The 22,471-nt window shown below is 40.1% G+C and overlaps 1 protein-coding gene across 1 annotated transcript in view; it reads left to right on the top strand.

Annotated features, from left to right (window-relative positions):
* Window positions 1-1,159: 1,159 nt before the first annotated feature.
* The window catches only part of STK17A (serine/threonine kinase 17a), a 42,133-nt gene continuing 20,821 nt past the window's right edge, over window positions 1,160-22,471 (top strand). The window contains exons 1-2 of the mRNA XM_008960740.5: window positions 1,160-1,568; window positions 14,067-14,279. Of these exons, the coding sequence (XP_008958988.2) occupies window positions 1,354-1,568; window positions 14,067-14,279 (428 nt within the window). The 5' untranslated portion in view covers window positions 1,160-1,353. The remainder of the gene's footprint in view (window positions 1,569-14,066; window positions 14,280-22,471) is intronic.

The raw sequence follows: 22,471 nt of genomic DNA, 5'->3' as shown, positions 1-22,471 counted from the left end.
GCCAGAAGCAAAACTCCACTGAGACAGTCTGAGTAGAGCAGTGGCGTGATTTGGTTTCGATTTTTAAAAGATCACTCTCATTGCCTTGAAAATGAACTATGTGGCATTAGGGAGGAAGAAGGATGGAAGCAGGTGGTCCAGTTAGTAAACTATCACAATAATCCAGGTGGCTTATTAAGAGATAACGATGGCTCAGGCCATGGTGGTAAGGTGGAAATAGAGAGAAGTGATCAAACGCCGCATCTAGTTTGAAGGAAAAGACAAGAGGGTTTACTGACAAACTGGAGATGAGCATGGGAGAGGAATCAATGCTCATCCCAAGATTTTTGGCCTGAACAGCTAGAAGGAAGGAGATGAAGAAAACTGAGACGGGGAAAGCTGGGTAGGAGTGCATTCATGAAGACCAATCAGCAACTTACTTTTGTGTATGTTAAGTCTGAGATGCTAATTTGACATGTAAGTGGAGATGCCAAATGCATAGTCAAATACACCAGTCTGAAGTTCAGGGAATATTTGGAAGCTAGAGATACAAATTCTGTAGTCATGAGCATATAGATGGTAATTAAAGTCGTAAGACCGGATGAGAGGACCTCGAAAGTAAATATAGAGACGACTACAGACAATATAAAGTGTCTATTTCATAGGGCTGGTGTGCAGGGTTAATAATATTTATACAACTCTGCCTCCAGACCCCTCTCCCAGTGTACGGAGATCAGGATCTCATCACCCCTCCCCACCACGTGAAGTCCTGCTTACAGCTCAAATGCCTTTTATTAACCGAAGTGCCTCCAGACCCCTCCCCTCCTCACCACGTGAAGTCCCGCTTACAGCTCAAATGCCTTTTATTAACCGAAGGTCAGCTTTTGTGACTCTCAGACGCTCAACAGGTGCGCAACTCTGCTAACGCAGTAGGCTGTCCTGGCCAAAGGGTGGTGCTGTGAGTCGCCTCCAGCCTCCGGGCCGTCCCGAAAGCTGCACCTTCTCCCTCTGAGCTGCAGAGGGCGCGCGTGAGGCATCGGGCGCCCAGGACCCCGCGGGAGCTCAGCGAGGGGCGGGCGGCCACGGAGTGAGGCTGGGGCGGGGTCGGGCGCGGGGCGGACGTGGGGAGGGGTTGGCCGGGGCCAGAAGCAGGGTGTAGGGCAGGCGCGGGGCGGTCACGGGGGCGGGGCCGGTCGCGGGGCGCGGGGCGGGCCCGAGCTACCGGTAGTCTGCCTGCCGCAGTCCGAGCGCCGCGCTGGGGAGAGCGGGTGTTTGAAGGCTCCGCGGACCGGCACTAGGAGCCGGGGGCGGGTCCGTGACCCTCCGGCTGCTCGGAGCGAACAGGCGGCCAGGAAAGAAGCGGGCCTGAACACCATGATCCCTTTGGAGAAGCCAGGCAGCGGCGGCTCCTCCCCAGGCGCCACCTCAGGCTCGGGCCGGGCAGGCCGGAGTCTGAGCGGGCCGTGCGGGCCGTGCCGGCCGCCGCCGCCGCCCCAGGCCCGCGGGCTGCTGACAGAGATACGCGCCGTGGTGCGCACCGAGCCCTTCCAGGACGGCTACAGCCTGTGCCCGGGCCGGGAGTTGGGCAGGTGAGGACGGGCGGGGCCAGGCGCGGAACCTTCCCGGACGCGCGGGGCGGGACGCGGGCGCCGATAAGTGCCGGGGCCGCGGCGGCGAGGCTGAGGTGGCGTTGCTGCTGCCGATAACGCGCGTTGTGACTTGGCACAAACTTGGGTGCCGACGGCGAGTAGGGCAGCCGAGTCGCACCACCGCCGCCTCCACGCGCCGCGCCCAGCAAGCGAGTGGTGGTAACTCGATGGCGGTCCCGGAGGCGCGGACACTTTCCTCTCCTCAGCCCTTTCGTCCTCTGTGGCGTTTCGAATGGCTATTTAACGAGAGAAGGTGCGGACCGCGCTCTGCCTTTCACCCCGAGCAGCGGGTCTGAAAACCAGAGGTCTGTGGAGCCGACTTTGCATTTTTCCTTCAACTCTTGCGACTTTCTTGGTCTCCCTGTGTGGTTTTAATAAAATACAGTATCCGTTGTGACCGCTTCCTTTGCACCGGCGCTCTGTTACCTTGTGTCGCTCTTCTGCTGAATTCATTTTCGTTTTCTTGGTTGGTTTTCTGCCGTTTTAGTTCTAAAGCATTTAGGTCCCTTTGCTTCGAGTTTAGATTGGTTTCTTTCTTGGGCGCTTGGCCCTTTTCTCGCTCTTTTTACTTTGCTGGGAACCGATTCTTGCCTTCTCCCCCCACCCCACGCTAGCCCACCCTTTTTTTGTGGGAGTAGAGAGAGCTTACAACTTGGTCTCTAAAGTTGCAGGTGCAGGCTGTTGGGATGCTTTACATTTTGTATGCTGAAGAGGGGTGATCGAGTGATTTTTGTGGGGTTTGGCGACTCTTCCTTGAGAACAGTTTGAAGAAGTTGTTAAATACTCTGGCTTTGGGGGCAGACCTGAGTTCATATTCGTGCCCTTCTTGCTGTGTTTGCCTTTGGAGGGGTTAGACTCTCCAGCCTCACTTTCCTCATCCGTAAGATCAGTATAATGATGACAGTACCTACCTCAGAGGTGTCCTGAAGATGCCATGCTTGTCAAGCGCATACCACTGGGCTTGCCACATGGCGTTCAGTAAATGTTCGCATTATTGCCAGCATTTGTCATGGTTGCAAAATAGCACCATGTTGTAATGGGAAAGGGCCTGACAGTTGGAACAGCCTTCAGCTGGGGTCTTGGAAAGGCAAACAGTGTAACATTGGTTATAATGTTAAAAACACACTGCCTTACACATATTAAGGTAACTTTTGGAAATAGTTTTTTTTGGGGGGGTGGGCGTGTAGGGAGTGTGGAATCCTACCTTAACAAAGTCTTACTTATTCCTAAATGTTAACAAAAGGAAAAACACCTTTCAGGAACAAGATTTACTTCACTGCTAGGCCCTAGTTGACTGGATCTGTGCATATTTTGTGACAAAAGATGAAGGGAGCTGTGACTTAGCTGTGTATTCTAATTTGTCGACATTCCAAACATTCTGAAGTAACCCATATTACCTGAAAAAAGGAAAACTGGCCGGGCGCAGTGGCTCACGCCCATAATCCCAGCCCTTTGGGAGGCTGAGGCGGGTGGATCACCTGAGGTCAGGAGTTCCAGACCAGCCTGGCCAACATGGTGAAACCCCGTCTGTACCAAAAATACAATAATTAGCTGGGCCTGGTGGTGGGCGCCTGTAATCCCAGCTACTCGTGAGGCTGAGGTAGGAGAATCACTTGAACCCGGGAGGCGGAGGTTGCAGTGAGCCAAGATCGCGCCATTGCACTCCAGCTTGGGTGACAGAGCGAGACTCCATCTCCAAAAAAAAAAAAAAAAAGGAAAACTACGTTTTTCCATTATTTGGTTGTCTGGCTTCATTCCACAAGGAAAACCGGTGCAAATATTACAAAGCGAAATGTCGTCAGGTGGCAAGCACTGTCTTGGAGATGTTATAATCTGGAAACTGATTTGCACCCCACCAGGTGTTACGGTACCAATTCCTTCAGGAATGTTTCTTTCAACTTTTGTTTTAAACTCCATTATAAAATTAGCTTGCCGATCAGGTTTTTTTTTAAGATTGTGATATCTTCTACATATCTTTTCTTACATAAATTTCTTTACAAAAGGAGTAGATTGTAAAGCAGCATAACAATGCAGTTATTAGATAAATACTTGATGTAAGAGCCTGGAACTGAAAAATAAAATTAAATCTATTCTTTCCCTTGTGGCACCCTTTTTTATCGCATAGGAGTTTAATGCAGTGCTTAAGAACATTGGCTTTGGAGTCAGACAGTGTGAGATTGAATCTTGGCTCTTACTAGTTATGTGGACTTGAGTGCATTACCTAACCGTTTATTGCCTCATAGGGTTGGTGAGAGAATTAAGTAAAACACATAGCCTTAAGGCTGTGCTTAGCTTAGGGGAAGCACTCAATAAATGTAATTCATGGTGTAATTCAATAAATGTTATTATTTTAAATGTAACCCAAAAAGAAAACCTGCACAATCTCAAAAAATGCCTCTATCTCTGGCAAAAGTAATGAAGTCACAGGAACTGTTCAGAAGTCTCAGGAAGGAAAAGTTCTGTTTGTGCTATAAGCAGTCCTTGTTTAAGGTTTATAAATTTTGCCTGTATTTATGGTTTTAACATAGCTAAGTGTGTCTCTGCTTCATCTTTGATAAGATAGAAAACCTATTTTTCCAACAATTAACTCTGGTTGCATTTCTGATATAACTCTAATTAATCTCATGCTGATAAAGAACTTGGAGAATACCCGTGCTAATAGTTTAATGATGTGGGAAGAAAAACAGATTTTTTTTTTCATTTTATTCTATGGCCTTTCATTTAGTAAAATGCAGAAGGGGTGTGATGAGTTAACTGTTCAAACAAATCGTTCTTTTTCAGGTGCTACTATGTTATCACAGATCTAAAACTTTCAATGAGATGACTGTTAAAAGAGAATTTTTTAAATGGTCAACATTGATTCCAGAGTAATGACAGGATGTGATGTTGATCATTTAAGAAATGTTGCATTCTTTCATGTCTCCAGCAGAGTCCATAGCAGCATAAATAAGGGTAAATATATGATGTAAAACATTCTTTTATTGCTTGAAGCTTGACTGGTTAAGGCTTGTTACCTTTCTTTGAGTCAGGATGTATGCCAATGTAAACCACATTAATGATTTCGTTACTGGGGCACACAAGAGAAATGACCTTGGGTTCTGATAATTTTTTCGTGTTGATTTCCCTTGAGTTTATTGATAATATAGAAACAGAAAGATGTTTCAAGGAACTTAAAGATACACCAGTTTCATAGCAAATGATTTGCCTTACATTTGTTTTCATTATCTAGTCCTCAGCTTTAATGTTTTTAATATACCGATAAATTTTTTCTTAAGAAAAAAAATATTTTAAGCCAAAAGAACACTTTAAAAATATTAGTACATGCTAATAGTTGGATTTTCCTAAGGAAAAAAGTTACAAATACAAGTTCCCATCTGAAACAGGTACTTTATAATGTGCAGGCCTTACAGTTTTACAAGTGCTTTCACATGCATTATCTCATTGATTCTCACCACAAGCCTGTTTGGAAAGCCCCATTTTTCAGATGAGAAAACAAAGACAGATTTAAAAGTCTTGTGAGAGATAACAGAACTGGGACTCCTGACTTTGAAATCATTCCCATTACACCACACATGTTTTTCAAAGAATAATCTGTAGTCTGTATCTTATGACTAAAGCAATTTCCTATCATTTTAATGAAATGATATGTTTTTATTGTTTTTTGTGTTTTTTTTTTTTTTTTTTTTTTTTTTTTTTTGAGATGGAGTCTCGCTCTGTCGCCCAGGCTAGACTGCAGTGGCGCGATCTCAGCTCACCGCAAGCCCCGCCTCCTGGGTTCACGCCATTCTCCTGCCTCAGCCTCCCGAGTAGCTGGGACTATAGGCGCCTGCCACCATGCCTGGCTAATTTTTTGTATTTTTAGTAGAGACAGGGGAAAGGATCTGTTAATGAGTTCTACATTGGAACAAACATGACCAAGCTTCAGTGTTATGACTGAACACTTATGAATAGTTAAGTTCCCACTGGGGCCTTAAAGTAAATTAGGGATGTCCTATCTCATTCTCCTCAGAGCAGTCAGGGGTAATAGGGAAAAGAGAGGATTTTTATCAGAGAATAAGAGAATATTCAAACTGAAAGGGGACTCTGGGTGGGTATTTTGGGGACTGTGTGTCCTTACCTAGATTGATGGCTGTAGGTAATAGCTTCAGTTTTTGTATCTGACAAGAACTTAAGCGTGTGTCATAAGTTATCATTTTTTAAGAAATAAAGACCTTTATTAAGTAATATCCATGCAGAAATTGCTTTGTTTTAACACAGATGTTATTTAAGATTTCTTGACAGCTAGTCATTAGTTTGAAGAATTTTATTTACAAACAATTTTGGGTAATCTGATACTTTGGATGGATAAAAGAAAATTGGCCATATTTGTGGTTCAACAATAAAGTTACTTGGAAAGTATGGCTTCTGCTCTTAGGCAGGTACTTTAAGTCAGTCAGCTGTTTAATTTTGAAAAGTTCATGCTTCAAATGTTAAAATCTTAATTTAAAATACATTAAGAATTTGAATTTTAATCTTTTCATAAAACCATAGATGACACAATTTTATAAAATATGATTATTGAACCAAATGCATTAGAAAGCTAAGTAGCTGTAGTCATTGAGTCACCTCTTCAGGTAAGTAAGAAGTTAACTAGATTTCTTGAGAGAATTTACACATTATGTAGACTTAATAGCTCACCTCCAGAACTCCTGTTCTGATATTTTTTAAAATTATTATCATTGGTTATATCATAGATCTGAAATTAATGCCAAAAACAATAAAAATAGCCACTGATTATTGGTCATTTGCTGAATGCTACACACTTTAAAGATGTAATTTTGTATAGTCTTCACTGCCCTGTATGGTAAAGTGCCATTGATCTCATTTTACAGATGAGGAATCCCAGGTTCCAAAGGATTAATAAATTGCCCAGTATTACACACTTGTTAGCCAGAATTTAAAACCAAGTTTGACTTGTAAGGCCCTGCCTTTTCTTATCACGCATGCTAATGTCTTATTTGAATGGACTCACTGATTTTTACGCCTAGGGTCTTTTCCTTGATCCTTTCAGCGATAAGGAAGACAAAATCCATTCTAGGTTTTTCCTGAATGGAACTTCTTTGCCTTTAAGACATCATTCCCAGCTGGGCTTGGTGGCTCACAGCTGTAATCCCAGCACTTTAGGAGGCCAAGGTGGGCGGATCACTTGAGGTCAGAAGCTTGAGAGCAGCCTGGCCAACATGGTGAAACCTCATCTCTACTAAAATTACAAAATTAGCCGGGCACACACCTGTAGTCCCAGCTACTTGGGAGGCTGAAGCGGGAGAATTCCTTGAACTTGAGAGGCGGAGGTTGTGGTGAGCAGAGATAGTGCCACTGTACTCCAGCCTAGGTGACAGAGTGGGACTGTGTCTCAAAAAAAGAAAAAAGACATCACTCCAGTGTAATTAGGCAAATACTGTACTTATGTATCAAGTACATAAAAGCACTACCTTAGGCTCTGGAAGCTATTCCCAAATGTAACAGATGAATCACTGTCCCCTTTATAGGCAAGATGATATGCCACTGGAAGGTCTTATGGGGGAAATAACATTTCAGTTGGGCTGTAAAGAATGGATGGAATTTCAGTAGTAGTTGCCATTGTCAATAAAACAGCAAGTCGGAGCAGTAGAAAAATTCAGTGAAGAGAGAATGGCAAGTAGTCCAGTATATTAAATGTCATGAGGTTAAGTTGCCATAAAACTTTTATTTAACAAAATAATAAGCAGTATATATACTAGGTGTGCTGATTATATTTGCACACCTGCCATGTGCAGGGCACTATGGAGATAAAAAGATGAAGAATAAGTGAGGTCCCTGAAACTCACAGTCCAGCTGGGAGACATAGTACAAGAAGTTGTAATATATAAGATTGACATAAATATAATAAAGGTATAAACAAAGCACTTTAACCTAGAATAAAACAGGACCTTGGACATTATTTTACTTCCCCTTTGTACTGCTCAAATTAGCATGTGCATTTTCTGATGTTTACCTGAATGTTATATATTCTATTATCTCTTCACCTTTGCTTATAATCCAACACTTGAATTTGTATTTGGAATCCCTTCAATAAATGGGATTCTCTTTACCAAAAAAGGCAGCTCAACCTTCTGTCCAACTGTAACTCCTACCACATTACACAGTACTATAACTGGTACCACATTTACACAGTACCTGTATTAAAAATCTAAAAGTCATCCATGACTTTCACCTTTCCTTTCTCCTCTCATCTCTGCGTACAACTCACACCTGCCAGGGAGTGCTAATAAATCTTGACTTTGAGTGTCTTTTAAACATATTCTCTCTTCCCAGTCCCTACGCTGGTACTTGAGTGCAGACCTACTGCTTTGAATTATTTTATTGGCCTCTCTGTTTCTAGTTATCACTGGCAATCCACTCTTCACAACACTATTATAATTACCTGTTTTGTTTTATTTTATTTTATAATTTTAATTTAATTTAATTTAATTTTAATTTTAATTTAATTTTATTTTATTTTATTTGAGACAGGGTCTCATTCTGTTGCCCAGGCTAGAGTACAGTGGCATGATCTCGGCAGCCTAGATGTCCCAGGCTCAACTGATCCTCCCATCCCAGCATCTCAAGTGCCAGGACCACAGGTGCACACAACCACGCCTGTCTAATTTTTGTATTTTTTGTAGTGACAAGATTTCGCCATGTTGCCCAGGCTGGTCTCGAACTCCTGGGCTCAAGCAATCTGCCTACCTCAGCCTCCGAAAGTGCTGGTATTACAGGCATGAGCCACCGTGCCCAACCAGAATTATCTTTTCTAAACAATTATTTTCAGTATTCTAATAGGTTCCAGTTTTAAGCCTGATGAAGCCCAAACTCCTTAGCAAACATACCTACCTAAAGATACTCACCCTGTCTCCCTAAGCAGTGTTTTTAGGCACTGATAATGCAAAGGACTTAGGGAGCTCGGACTGGTGGGTCTCAATCAAATGTCACCTCCTCTTGTTATAATTGTTTATGTATCTTACCTTTCCCACCTCTCTGGAATATGTTTTCAATGAGTAGTTCTGAAATGTATTCATTTCTGATATTCATCCCAAAATATTTAATGAAAACCTAAGTTCTCAGTTTTGTACCTATTAGCAAAATATAGATGTTTTTGAAATGAAAAAATATACCTGAAAATTATGGCAACTGTGTATTCCAGGAAGAAGTTTGGCTTTTGAGTCAACAAAAAAAGTAGATGTGCAACAAACATCTTATGCCCTTTGGACCTCATCAGCCCCAAGAGAGCTGTATATAACCATGGCCCATAATGTCAGGGAAACATCATTTTTAAAATGTTTTGTAGAGGACTCAATAACCTAAAGTTAAAGGTTGAGGTACAGTCACAATTTTTACCATAAAGTCATGGTAAAATATGCATGTTGGAGCCCTTTTGAGGTATGGAATTTAGGGAACTCTGTCAATGTAATTCTGAGCATATACACTGGGACTTTGCAGCTTGAATGCTGAATCTCCTGTTTTCTTTATACAATGTGGCTGTGTAGAACAGCTCCAAGAAATCCGTTATTATCTTCTCTGACTCCTCCTTGAGTGGTTTGAAGGGTCCCCCTCCCATTGCACCAGTCATTTAGAGATGAAGCGCTTCCTCAAATCATTGCGACCTGCTGTCATAATGTCAGTTTCAGTGGTATGTGGTATTAGAACGATGGAAGAGTTTTATTCAACATAGGATAGAGGCAGGGGTCAGCAAACTACAGCCAGCCACCTATTTTTGAAAGCCTTGCAAGCTGTTTTTACATTTTTTATGTTTTACATTTTTTAGTAGTTAAAAAAATTAGAATAAGAGTAATATTTAATAACATGAAAAGCTTATGAAATTAAATTTCAGTGTAAAAGGTTCATTGGAAGCCAAACATACCCATTCATTTACCTTTCTTGTATGGCGGCTTTTGTTCTACAACAGTGGACTTGAGTCATTGCTGCAGAGACCCTCTGGTCCACAAAGCCAAAAATATTTACCATCTTGCTTGCCCTTTACAGAAAAACTTGCTGACCCCAGTATAGTACAGGATATGATGGAAAGAAAAGAATAAATCTAGAACTGTGAGGAATGTTTCCAGAAAAACAAAGGTGGTGTCAGTGTAGTCATTGATATGAAAGGAGAGCCATGGGAACTGCATTCTAGCACCTAAAGGAATGGGTGAGGAGCATGAGCAGCAGATGAATAAGTATGGGGAAGAGGCCCCAGAATTTAGCAATGGCTGTTCTGTAACAGGGCTCCCACAGTTCACAGGTTAGCAATGTGTGTGAGTCCGTGTTTAATTTGCCCTGTTAAATTCTAACTTCTAGGTTTTGATCTTTCATTCTAGACTACTGACATAATTTTGAGTTCCAATTCTGTTTGCTGAATTAGCTGTCTTTCCATTTAGTCTTTAAAAATAGACTTTCAGGCTATGTAATAAGTAGTTTTTTTGCTTACTGCACAGTACTTTATTGCTTTGAATGTCAGGTGTGGCAACAGTAAACATTTGTGTGTGTGATATGTGTTTGAGGGCCGTTCTACTGAGTCATTTCTAATTTACCAGGAACATGTTTGCTGCCAATTATATGTTGACGCTTCATTTCAGACGAATTTTTTACAAATTAAACTTTCTCTTCTCTTGAAACTTCAGACATGTAGGTATGAAAATATCAAATTAATAATAATTGTTTTCTGTCTTAAAAGAATGCAGAGATCATTGGCAACCTTTTAAAACTTGATGGAGATGTTAGCCTAATGATTTTGTGGGATAAAATGAAAGGTATTAATTACTCTTTGAGGAATTCATTTATAGTTACTCTCTCCCATATATGTAGAAGTCTTTCATATTTCTGTGAACAAAAGAACTTTTATCTGAATAAGGGTGCTGCCAGGTAGGTTGTTAACAAATTGAACAGCCATAGGGCTATGCCTAAGGATTTGTCATTCCACATTTATATTACTAATGATAAAAACATGGAGGACATGAAAATTATATTTGCAGTTAACAATAGCTGGGAAGGAAGAATTACTCAAAATTATGTCAGTAGTCTAGAATGCTAGATCAAAGCCTAGAAGTTAGAATTTAACAGGGCAGGCCAGGCATGGTGGCTCATGCCTACAATCCCAGCATTTTGGGAGGCCGAGGTGGGTGGATCACTTGAGGCCAGGAGTTCGAGACCAGCCTGGCAAACATGACGAAACCCCATCTGTACTAAAAAAAAAAAAAAAAAAAAAAAAAAAATCAAAAAATTAGCTGGGCATGATGGTATGTGCTTGTAATTCCAGCTATTCGGGAGGCTGAGGCATGAGAATTGCTTGAACCCGGGAAGCGGAGGTTGCAGTGAGCCGAGATCGTGCCACTGCACTCCAGCCTGGGTGACAGAACGAGACTGTGTCTCAAAAACAACAACAAAAAAGAATTTAACAGGGCAATTAAAGCCTTGCACTTAATTTTTTAGAAAGCTTTTTAAAAAAATAGATTCAGGGGTACAAGTGCATTTGTGTCACATGGATATATTGGGTCATGGTGAAGTCTGGGCTTTTAGTGTGCTCATCACCTAAATAGCGTACGTTGTACCCAATAGGTAGTATTTAATTCCTCACCCCCTTCCCACTCTCTTACTGTTTGGTCTGTTTTTCCACTCTATGCCTGTGTATCCATTTAGTTCCCACTTGAAAGTGAAAACAGGCAGTTTTTTACTTCCTGCTTGAGTCATCTCATTTAGGATAATGACATCCAGTTCCATCCATGTTACTGCAGAAGACATCATTTTTATGGCTGTGTAGTAGTCCATGATACATATACACAACATATTTTTAGTCCAGTCATCCATTGATGGACACTTAGGTTGGTATCTTTGCTATTATGAATAGGGCTGTGATTAACATATGAGTGCAGGTGTCTTTTTCATACAATAATTTCTTTTCCTTTGGGCAGATACCCTGTAATGGGATAGCCAAGTCAAATGGTAGTTCTTTGAGAAATCTCTAAACTACTTTCCATAGTGGCTGAACTAATTTACATTTCCACCAACAGTGTATAAGCGTTCCCTTTTCTTTGTATGTTCGCCAACATTTGTTGTTTTTTAACTTTTTACTAATAGCCATTCCAACTGCTATAAAGCAGTACCTCATTGTGATTTTAATTTGCATTTCTCTGATGATTAGTGATGTTGAACATTTTTTAATGTGTTTGTTTGCTGCTCTTTTGAAAAAATGTCTGTTCATATCAAAAAAAAAAACAATGGGGTTGTTTTTTTTTCTCGTTTTTTGAGTTCCTTGTAGATTCTGGATATCAACCCTTTGTTGGAGGCATAGTTTGCAAATATTTTTTCCCATTCTGTAGGTTGTCTGTTTATGCTGTTGATTATTCCAAATTTTTTAGCAATCATTTTTAAAATATAGTATGAGGATACTGACTTGATAAAAATTCAAGGTGGAAAAAAATCTAGGTAGTTTATCAGCCCAATTTGAAATATGAAAACATGTCAAGTTTTTTAACAATCAATCTTAGGTTGTATTGTTCCAGGAGCAACAAAAATAATAATGATGTAATGCTTTGATCGATTATACCTGGATTAGTTGCTTCAGATTTGGTTGGTACATTTTCTGCTGAGCCATAATAGGGAGTCAACCTTATGGGGAGGTGGGCATGGTGGCACGTGCCTGTAATCCCAGCTATACAGGAGGCTGAGGTGGGAGGATCACTTGAGCCCGGAAGTCCAAGCCTGCATTGAGCTATGATGGTGCCACTGCACTCCAGCCTGGGCAACAGAGTGAGACCCTGTCTCTTAAAGGAAAAAAAAAAAAAAAACCCATGGGGATGAGGATTGATTGCAAATTGGGAAAGGGAAGAGGGAGTGGCAGCTAACAGATGGTGTTTGCTGTGTTCACTATCTGATAGACTGCCATGTGGAAAAGAGAGTGAGGTCTGGTCTGTACTGCTCAGCAGAGGACCCTGACTGTAACCCTTCAACTGAAGTCAGGTTTAGGCTTGTAATGAAGACCTTATTAAGATAATATGTACCCAGTAGTGGAAAAGATTACCTCACAGTTTGAAATAAGACATTGGCATTTGGTGTTAGGTAAAATACTGTATGATTTCTAAGTTGTCTTTCAACCTAAGGATTCAGTGGATGTTTACGGGTGATGACTATCACAGCTTAATGATGTTTGTGTGATTAGTAATATTTATTGAGCACTTACTGTGTGGCAAGTACCATGCTAAGCAATTGAAATATATTATTCTTTAATTCTTACAACCCTGTGAAGTAGATGCCATTTGTGTCCCTATTATACAGATTAGAAAAATGAGACTTAGGGCATGGAGGCTCATGCCTTTAATCCTAGCAGGATCACTTGAGGCCAGGAGTTCAATACTAGCCTGAGCAACATAGAGAGACCCAGTCTCTTAAAAAAAAAGAAAGAAAAGAAAAGAAAAATGAAACTAAAAGAGGTTAAATAAACCACCTAAGGTTACTGTCAAGTGCCACTTATAGGGTTCAAGCCCACATAGGTTTAATTCCAGAGCTCATACTTTTAATCAGTATGCTATACTGAGTCCCCGGTTTACCCACTTATTAGTGTAATGACAAATAGTAATGTATCAAGATAACACTTTGTTGTATCTGTCTTTATGAGAAAATACATTTCTAGCTGACGCTCTAGTTAAAATGATAAATGAGTGAGATCCTTACCTTTAGAAAGTGATAGTGCTCTTTAGAGTCAATTAGTGCAGTGAAATTCATCATATTAGGGATTCTGGTGACCAATTTCTATTAAAAAATCAAATGGCTTTTTTTTTTTTTCCCTGGAGACAGAGTCTCACTCTGTCATCCTGGCTGGAGTGCAGTGGCATGATCTCAGCTCGCTGCAACCTCCACCTCCCAGGTTCAAGCGATTCCCATGCCTCAGCCTCCTGAGTAGCTGGGATTACAGGCATAACACTACTACGCCTGGCTAATTTTTTATTTTTAGTAGAGACAGGGTTTCACCATTTTGGCCAGGTTGGTCCAGAACTGCTGACCTCAAGTGAGCCACCTGCCTCAGCCTCCCAAAATGCTGAGATTACAAAGGTGCACCATGCCTGGCTTCAACTGGCTTTTTTAGAGACCTAAATCATTTTATGTATAAATGTGCAAAAAATTAAGTTATGTGTAACTCTGCAAAAAAATGGACTTTAATATTTGTTATTCTTTAGAAAATGAATTGTGCAGGTTTATACATTTTGTTTTATTTGATAAATCTATAAATCTATAGATGTAGCCTATATAAATTTCTAAATGATATTTCTACTTTTGTGATTGTATATAAGCTAAATTTGAATATCTACCAATGGGTATTTGGAAATTTCATTGAAATCTGCCATCTCTGGAAAGTTGTCAACTTTAACAGTGAATGTTTTTGTTTAATTCTAGGGGGAAATTTGCAGTGGTGAGAAAATGTATAAAGAAAGATTCTGGGAAAGAATTTGCTGCAAAGTTCATGAGAAAAAGAAGAAAAGGCCAAGATTGTCGGATGGAAATAATTCATGAGATTGCTGTACTTGAACTAGCACAAGACAATCCTTGGGTCATTAATTTACATGAAGTTTATGAGACTGCATCAGAAATGATCTTAGTTCTGGAATAGTAAGTATTGTCTTTCTTAGATTAAGTTTGTTTGGTAGTCTACACTTCCTTTACGGAATGCCACTCATCTGTGATAATGTTGCCAGGCCTGGTTCTCTGGAAATCTCAGAATTTTCTAGATCATCTTCAAGTGTTCCTCTTATTAATTTAACATGTTCCAAATTTGCAAGGATGCATGTATATTAGCTTTTTTATTTTCATTCTTTAATGAAATTCTTGTCATAAATGGATAAAAGGTTATCTTACAATTTTATTAGAGGCATTCTTAACAAAGTAATACCAAACTAATATTAAAATAAAAGGCATTTTATAATCCTTACATGTTCTTATAGTCTGAGTTAATCTCCTTTCTTTTAGAAACAGTGGTCTTGATTCTTACTATGTTTTCAATTTAAGTAGGTAGATAACAGCACAGAAAACAGCTTTGAAAAATGAAGGACTGTTCTTTCTCCTTAAGAAATCCTGGTTTCAGACCAGGTGTGGAGACTCATGCCTGTAATCCCGGCACTTTGAGAGGCCGAGGCAGGAGGATCACCTGAGGTCAAGAGTTCAAGACCAGTCTGGCCAACATGGTGAAACCCAGTCTCTACTACAAATACAAAAAATTAGCCTGGCGTGGTGACATGTGCCTGTAATCCCAGCTACTCAGGAGGCTGAGGCAGGGGAATTGCTGGAACCAAGGAGGTGGAGGTTGCAGTGAGCTGAGATTGCGCCACTGCACTCTAACCTGGGCGACAAAGTGAGACTCCATCTCAAAAAAAAAAAAAAAAAAAAAAAGCCTTAATACTCATGCCTGTAATCCCAGCACTTTGGGAGGCCGAGGCAGGAAGGATTACTTGAGTCCAGGAGTTTGAGATCAGCCTAAGCAACATAACAAAGACCCTGTCTCTTTTAAAAAATAATTAATTTAAAAAAACGAAAAAGACTTAATACATCAATAAATCCAAACAAAATGAAAAGACAAACTCGGAAAAATACCTCTAATATTCGTCTAGCCAAAGCGATTAAAGTTGCTTGACTGTATAACCAGATCTTGCAAATACACACAAACACATGAACCTCCCAGTTTACAAAGGGTTTGGACCGTAATCCCAAAAGATGCAATCCTAAATGTTGAAATTCCAAAAAATCAAAAACCCTAAGGTCTAAAATCTCAAAAATCACAATCCCAAAAGATCAAAATCTTGAAAATATAATTATGGAAAAAATAATCCTAAAAAATTCTGTAAAAGACATTTATTTGGTGCGGTGGCTCATGCCTGTAGTCCAGCACTTTGTTGTTATTTTTTTTTTTGAGATGGATTTTCACTCTTGTTGCCCAGACTGGAGTGCATTGGCACAATCTCGGCTTACTGCAGCTCATGGGTTCAAGTGATTCTCCTGCCTCAGCCCCCCAAGTAGCTAGGATTACAGGCGTCCGTCCACCTTCATGCCTGGCTAATTTTTTGTATTTTTTTTAGAGATGGGGTTTCACAGTGTTGGTGAGGCTGCTCAAACTCCTGACCTCAGGTGATCCACCCGCCTCGCCCTTCCAAAGTGCTGGTTTACAGGCGTGAGCCCGGCCAAATCCCAGCACTTTGGGCAGCCAAAGTGGGAAGATTTATTGAGCCCAGGAGTTGGAGACCACCCTGGGCAACATAGCGAAACCCTGTCTCTACAAAAAATACAAAAATTAGCTGGGAGTGGTGGTGCATGCCTGTAATCCCAGCTACTTGGGAGGCTGAGGTGGTAGGATCACCTGAGGTCAAGGCTACAGTGAGCCGAGATAGTGCCACTGCACTCCAGCCTGGGTGACAGAGTGAGACCCTGTCTCAAAAAACAAAAAAAAAATTATTTACATTTTAAAAGGGGATTTATTTAGGAAACATAAAAATAACTGTATACCATAAATTGTCCAATTATTATGTCAATTAAAAATAAAATTTTAATACATGACATTTCATAGGCCACTTCATTTACATGCTAAAACAGAGAGTAATAACATACATGTTTTTACAAACATAACACTCAGATATACTGACAGTCACACAGATGTAACGGTTATGAGCAGATAAACCATATTTATAAAAGAAATGGTCGGCCAGGCGCGGTGGCTCACACCTGTAATCCCAGCACTATGGGAGGCCAAGGCAGGTGGATCACGAGGTCAGGAGATAGAGACTATCCTGGCTAATACAGTGAAACCTCGTCTCTACTAAATATACAAAAAATTAGCTGGACATGGTAGCAGGCGCCTATAGTCCCAGCTACTCAGGAGGCTGAGGCAGGAGAATGGCATGAACCTGGGAGGTGGAGCTTGTAGTGAGCACAGATCGTGCCACTGCACTCCAGCCTGGGTGACAGAGCAAGACTCCGTCTCAAAAAAAAAAAAAAAAAAAGAAATAGGTCAAAAAGTGAAATATATAAATGTATATCCCCATAGTTGATAATTCTGTACACCTCGATTGATAACTGCGGTCCTCTGAAATACTACGACAAACAACCTAAGTCTTTTGACAAAATTGATCGAAAACCTCAATGAGTCATCACCATATATGCAGTTGCCCAAAGAGCCAAGATCTCAAGAAATTTTTTTTCACAAATGCAGATGTACAAAAAGGACATCTCTTCATTTATTAAGAAAGTTTAAATGTTTTTGTTGTTCTTTTTTGGTTTTTGGTTTTTTTTTTTTGAGACAGAGTCTCCCTCTGTGACCCAGGCTGGAGTGCAGTGGCATGATCTCGGCTCACCGCAACCTCTGCCTCCCAGTTCAAGCAATTCTCCTATGTCAGCCTCCTCAGTAGCTGGGATTACAGGTGCACACCACCACGCCCGGCTAATTTTTTTGTAATTTTAGTAGAGACAGGGTGTCACCATGTTGGCCAGGCTGGTTTCGAACTCTTGACCTCAGGTGATCCACCCGCCTTGGCCTCCCAAAGTGCTGGGATTACAGGCATCAGCCACCAGGCCTGGCCTCAATGTTTTTACGTACACAAAATCAACATTGTGATAATATATTTTGATGGAGTCAAATTTGCAAAATATTCATAAAATGAATTAGAACTCTCCTCAAATTTTCACCCAATTCATACTTCCAGTACTGAAAATAATGCGAAGATGAAATGCATAGCATAGTGAATTGGTGCAATATGTGAAGGGGCAGAAGTTGTACATGATTGAATAATTTGGCAGGAAAGAGTTCTTAGATTTTTCACCTGCATTTTCACTTCTATAACCTTTGAAACACCTGCTGCACTTGTATTTGGACAGTGGTTGTGATCTACAAATTTTGTAAGTATATGTTGTCCACCTGAAAGCCTGGTTATTGCTCAGCCATTGCAATTCAATTATTTTCTGCTTTCAAAGCACCAATAATAATTAGCTTTTAAACCATTAGGTAGCCTTGTATGCTTAACTTAATCACATCCTTTTTTGAAGGAACAGTTTCATAGGTCTCTTCCATTGTATTGTAAGGAATACAGTGAGAAGGAATCATATTGGGCCTCCCCAGTACCAAATCTTTATTAGTCAGGCTTCTCCAGAGAGACAGAACCAATAGGATATGTGTATAAATATGAGAAAGGACTTACTAGGAAACTGCCTTATGTGCTTATGGTGACTGAGAAGTTCCACAATAGGCCTGCAAGCTGGACACCCTGGGATGCTGGTAACATGGCTCAGTCCAAGTGCAAAGGCCTCAGAACCAGGGAAACCAATCATTAACTTTCAATCCAGGCCAAAAGCCTCAGAACCCCAGGGAGTGGGAGTGTAGGGAGCAGGGGTGGTCAGGTGTAAGTCCTGGCATTTAAAGGCTGGAGTTCTGATGTCCACAGCAGCAAGAGAAAAATTGGTCCCAGCTCTGAGAGAGAGACCAGCTTGCCTTCTATATTTCTTCTCTCCAATTACATGGTACCTGCCAACATTGAAGGCATCTCTTTCCTACCTAGTCCACTCGGACTCCCACACTAATCTCTGGAAACACCCTCACGGACACGCCCAAAATAATACTTTCCCAAATTTCTAGGTATTCTTTAATCCAGTCAAGCCAACAACTGAAATTAAGACCATAAATCCACCCCTTGTCTGTTTGGCATCCATAATGCATCTCCTTTAAACTGTACTTAATTTCCAAATAAAGACAGTAACAGATGCACCTACCATGATGCACCTAGCCTGCATACAACTGAAAACACAGTGGAAATCCCCTCCCTAGAATTCGGTTTTCAGGATTTCAACAGTCGAGATTTTAATTGTTCAAGATTGTGATTTGGGGATTTTAGACTTTAAGGATTTTTTATCTTTCGGGATTTTGACCTTTTGGGATTTTTACGTTCTGGATCATGGCATCTGTGATTGTGTCTTTCAGTATTATGATCAGCTCTGGTTTAAAAAACATGAACAAGTGATATGAAGAGAAATTTTCACAGACATAACATGAATGTAAATTGCCTATATACAGATGAAAATATTTTTATTTTTATAATGTAAATTTTAAAATAAGTTGTGAATTTCCACCTATCAAACTGGCAGTGATTATAAACAAAAGCGATATTCATTGATTGAGCCATTTTAGTATAACTTTTCTGGAGGACAGTCTGAAGTATGTATCAAAAGCCTTAAAAAAATACATTTTAACCCAGCACTTTTACTTTTAGAAAAAATTTTTTGATGGTACATAATGGGGTCTCACTATGTTGACCAGGCTTGTCTCAAACTCCTGGCCTCAAGCAATCCTCCTGCCTCAGCCTCCCAAAATGCTGAGCTTATAAGCGTGAGCCACCATGCATGGCCTAATTTTACTTTTATTAATTTTTTTCACAAGGAAATATTAGGCAGTTTTGCAAAGATATGTTACCAAAATGTTCCTTATGGCATTCTCCATGTAGCAAAAAGGTAGAAATAATCTAAATGTTTGTTAGAAAAAAGGTTGGTTAAATAAGTGATGTCACAAAGTGGATTACTGGGCAGTCATTAAAAAGCTAAGGTAACTATAAATATATTGTCAAAGATTTAAAATACTAAGTTTAAAAAAGCATGTTACAAAATAATGTGTATGGCATTATGTTTTTATTTAAAAGTTTATAGTGGGTGAAGTCTGGATGGCTAAAATATTAAGCATGTTACTCTTGAGAATGTAATTCAAAAACATGGTGTTCGTATATTTTAATTCAATAATTTCACTTGTAGGAATCCCTTCTAAAGAAATAATACGAACATGAGAAGCACAAAAGTATTTGTCACAGTGCATTTCTAATTTATGATAGGAGAAATATCCAAAAATGGCAGAACGGTTAAAAGTTTTTTTAAAAAATAAGTTTAGGAATCTCATATGGGAGCCCGCTGCTTACCAAGGATTTGTTTTTTTCTGTTTATTACAGATAGGATTAAGGTAGAATTGGAAATTGATCCAGAAAAGACCACCTGAAATTTCTCTCTCCAAAATCTCCTCATTCTTGCAAAACCTGCTCTTCAGCCTTTCATCCTGGGACCCATTTCAGTTCTTCCAGTCTTCACCCGGCTTCTGACTTTTTTCTTCCCTTTTCTTTCCTTCTCCTCTTTAGTAGTTAATTCAATTCCTCTCTTACCAGCACCTCACATTATTTCCCTCTTCCTCTTGGTCATCCTCTGCAACTCATTTGCCCATTTGAAACCCAGAATGCATGCTGTGTGTCCCTCCTCCTGTGCTGCCACACATTCTTGGAAGGACTTGGATCGTTTTTCATCTACTTAGTACAAGTGTAAGAGTTCCATCCTCAGCTAGGCTCATGGTATAGCTTGGCAAGTCTGTACCTAATCTCTTATGTCCTTTTAACACCCCCACCCCCTGAGCTAATCAATATCTTTACTGTGTCACCTACTTCCTACCTTTCATGAGATACCTAGCCTTTTCTCCCCCATATGGAGAAATCAAGGCCATCAGACACACACTCCCCAAGCATCCCTCCCCTCTTCCTCTAATATCTGTCTTTGTTGCTCTCATGCCCTTCCCTGCTGTTCGATGGAAGAGATTCAGCTAATTATTTCCAAGACCGAAACCCTTATTTAAGTTCTTTAATTCTCATCTTTTCTTTTCTAGGACCTGTGTTTTGTTTTTTCTTAAGTTATGTAACCTCTTCTAGAGTTTCAGTCCCTCCTCCCGTGGTGGTTCTTTTCCCTTTGTTTTCTAATATTTCAGTCTCTTCTATGCTAAAATTCCTTCCTCAGCTTTGACTCTTATGTCTTGCCTTTCTCTTTTCCTTACTGCTATACTTGTTAAAAGAATAGTCTGGATTTATAGCATTCCTCACCTTCCAGTTTTGTTCTACTTCATTGATCCACTCATCTGTTCATGGGCCAATACCCCATTCACTTTTTAATCTAATGCCATCTGCTCTTCTAATACTTTGATGAGGTCACCAGTCCTGTGTGCCAAAATTAGTCTCCTCATTTTAGTATTCATTCCAGTTCTTGCTCTCTTTGAACACTTGATATTATCCCTTCTTTCTTGAAATCATGTTCTTCCTTGGCTTTCACAGCCCTATTTTTTAAAAATCTCCTCCTCCTCTCAGAGCCGTTTATCCTTTTCTACTATATAAATGTAAGTGTTCCCCCCAGTTCCATCAGCGTTACTTATGTCATACATTTGTTTTATACATTTACCCTGGATAACAATCTATTTTTGTGGCTTCAGCTATCATTTACATGCAGATTATTTCCGAATTTTTGTTTCCAACCTCAGCCCCTTTCTTCAGCTCCAGCTGCCTGTTGCGTATTCCTGTGTCCAACTGCAGATCATTATTGGTCAATATATCAGTATCAATGCAGTCAATAGCAGTCAATATCAGTACTCCTGCATTGCCCTATTAAGGCCTGTTTTTCTTTTGTTTAGTATCCCCATCTGTTTCATTGCTCAAGCTAGAAACCTCGAAGTTATCCTTAATTCCTTTTTCCTCTTTAACACTCCTATACAGTATAATGAATTACCAAGTCTTCCGCTTAAACCTCTCCAGTAGCTTCTCAGCTGGTCACCCTGGTTTCAATCCTGGGAAATCCCTCCTGCTACTGTTAGATAAGTAATAAAAATACAGATTTGGTGATATTATTCCCTTGCTTAGAAACATTTGGTGGCTTCTGTTTCTTTGATAATCAGGTTTTTTTTAGAACCAAAATCAGTATGAATTGGCCAAAAATTTTTATGTTCTACTTTTAGTTTGAAGAGGAAGTCTTAGAGATATACTCTGGATACTGAGATATCAAAATTCTCAGCCGCATCAATAGATTGTTGTTATGGAAACAGGCAAGTTATGATCACTGCATCAATCAATCATTCCTGAAGCAGCTGCTATGTGCACTAGATACTAATAGGTACTGATCATATAAAAAGTGAAAAAACATAGCCCCTTATCTCCAGGTGCTAAAAGTCTAGCAAAGGAAATAGATATGGAGGTTGAACATTCTTAACCTGGAAATGAAATGTCCCAAAGTTTGAAACTTATCCCAGAAAGATGCTGACCACAGCTGATAAGATCACCTTTATAGGAATTAAGGATGCTAAGGATAGAATAACTATGCTGGGGGCTGTGCTAATGCAGCAGGTATGTGTAAGTGTAAACTTGCTGTGATTCCACGTGGTGGCGGAGAGTGACACCTTCACTTTCTGATGGTTCAGTGTACACAAACTTTGTTTCATGCACAAAATTATTTAAAACATTGTATAAAATTATCTTCAGGCTATGTATGTAAGTTGCATATGAAATATAAATGTATTTTGTGTTTAGATTTGGGTCCCCTCCCCCAATATAGCTCATTATGTATATGCTAATATTTCAAAATATGAAATCCCAAATGCTTCTGGTCCCAAACATTTAAGAGAAGGGATATTCGGCCTATAAATGATTGCAGCAATGTTGATGATTTACTAGGAGTTCTTACTAGTTGTGGTGTGAACTAGAGTATAATAGTCAAAATGTGTTAAGCATTCACTATGTGCCAGGCACTATGCTAAGTCTTCCAGCTTTATATATATTACTTATATGCTTTATTTACACTGTTTATAAATTTTAGAACACAATTTTATATATAAGAAAAAAAAATCAACCTTAGGTTGTGCTATATTACAAATAGCAGAGCCAGAATTTAGTCCAGGAGTGTGAGATTCCAAAGCTTCTGCTTTTATCCATATACTGTGCTCCTTTACTCTGCCTGGGAGGTTAGGGAGTGCTTCCTGGAGGAGG

Source organism: Pan paniscus, chromosome 6 (assembly GCF_029289425.2).
Source record: "Pan paniscus chromosome 6, NHGRI_mPanPan1-v2.0_pri, whole genome shotgun sequence".
NCBI lineage: Eukaryota > Metazoa > Chordata > Mammalia > Primates > Hominidae > Pan > Pan paniscus.
This window is presented reverse-complemented; position numbering and strand designations above follow the sequence as displayed.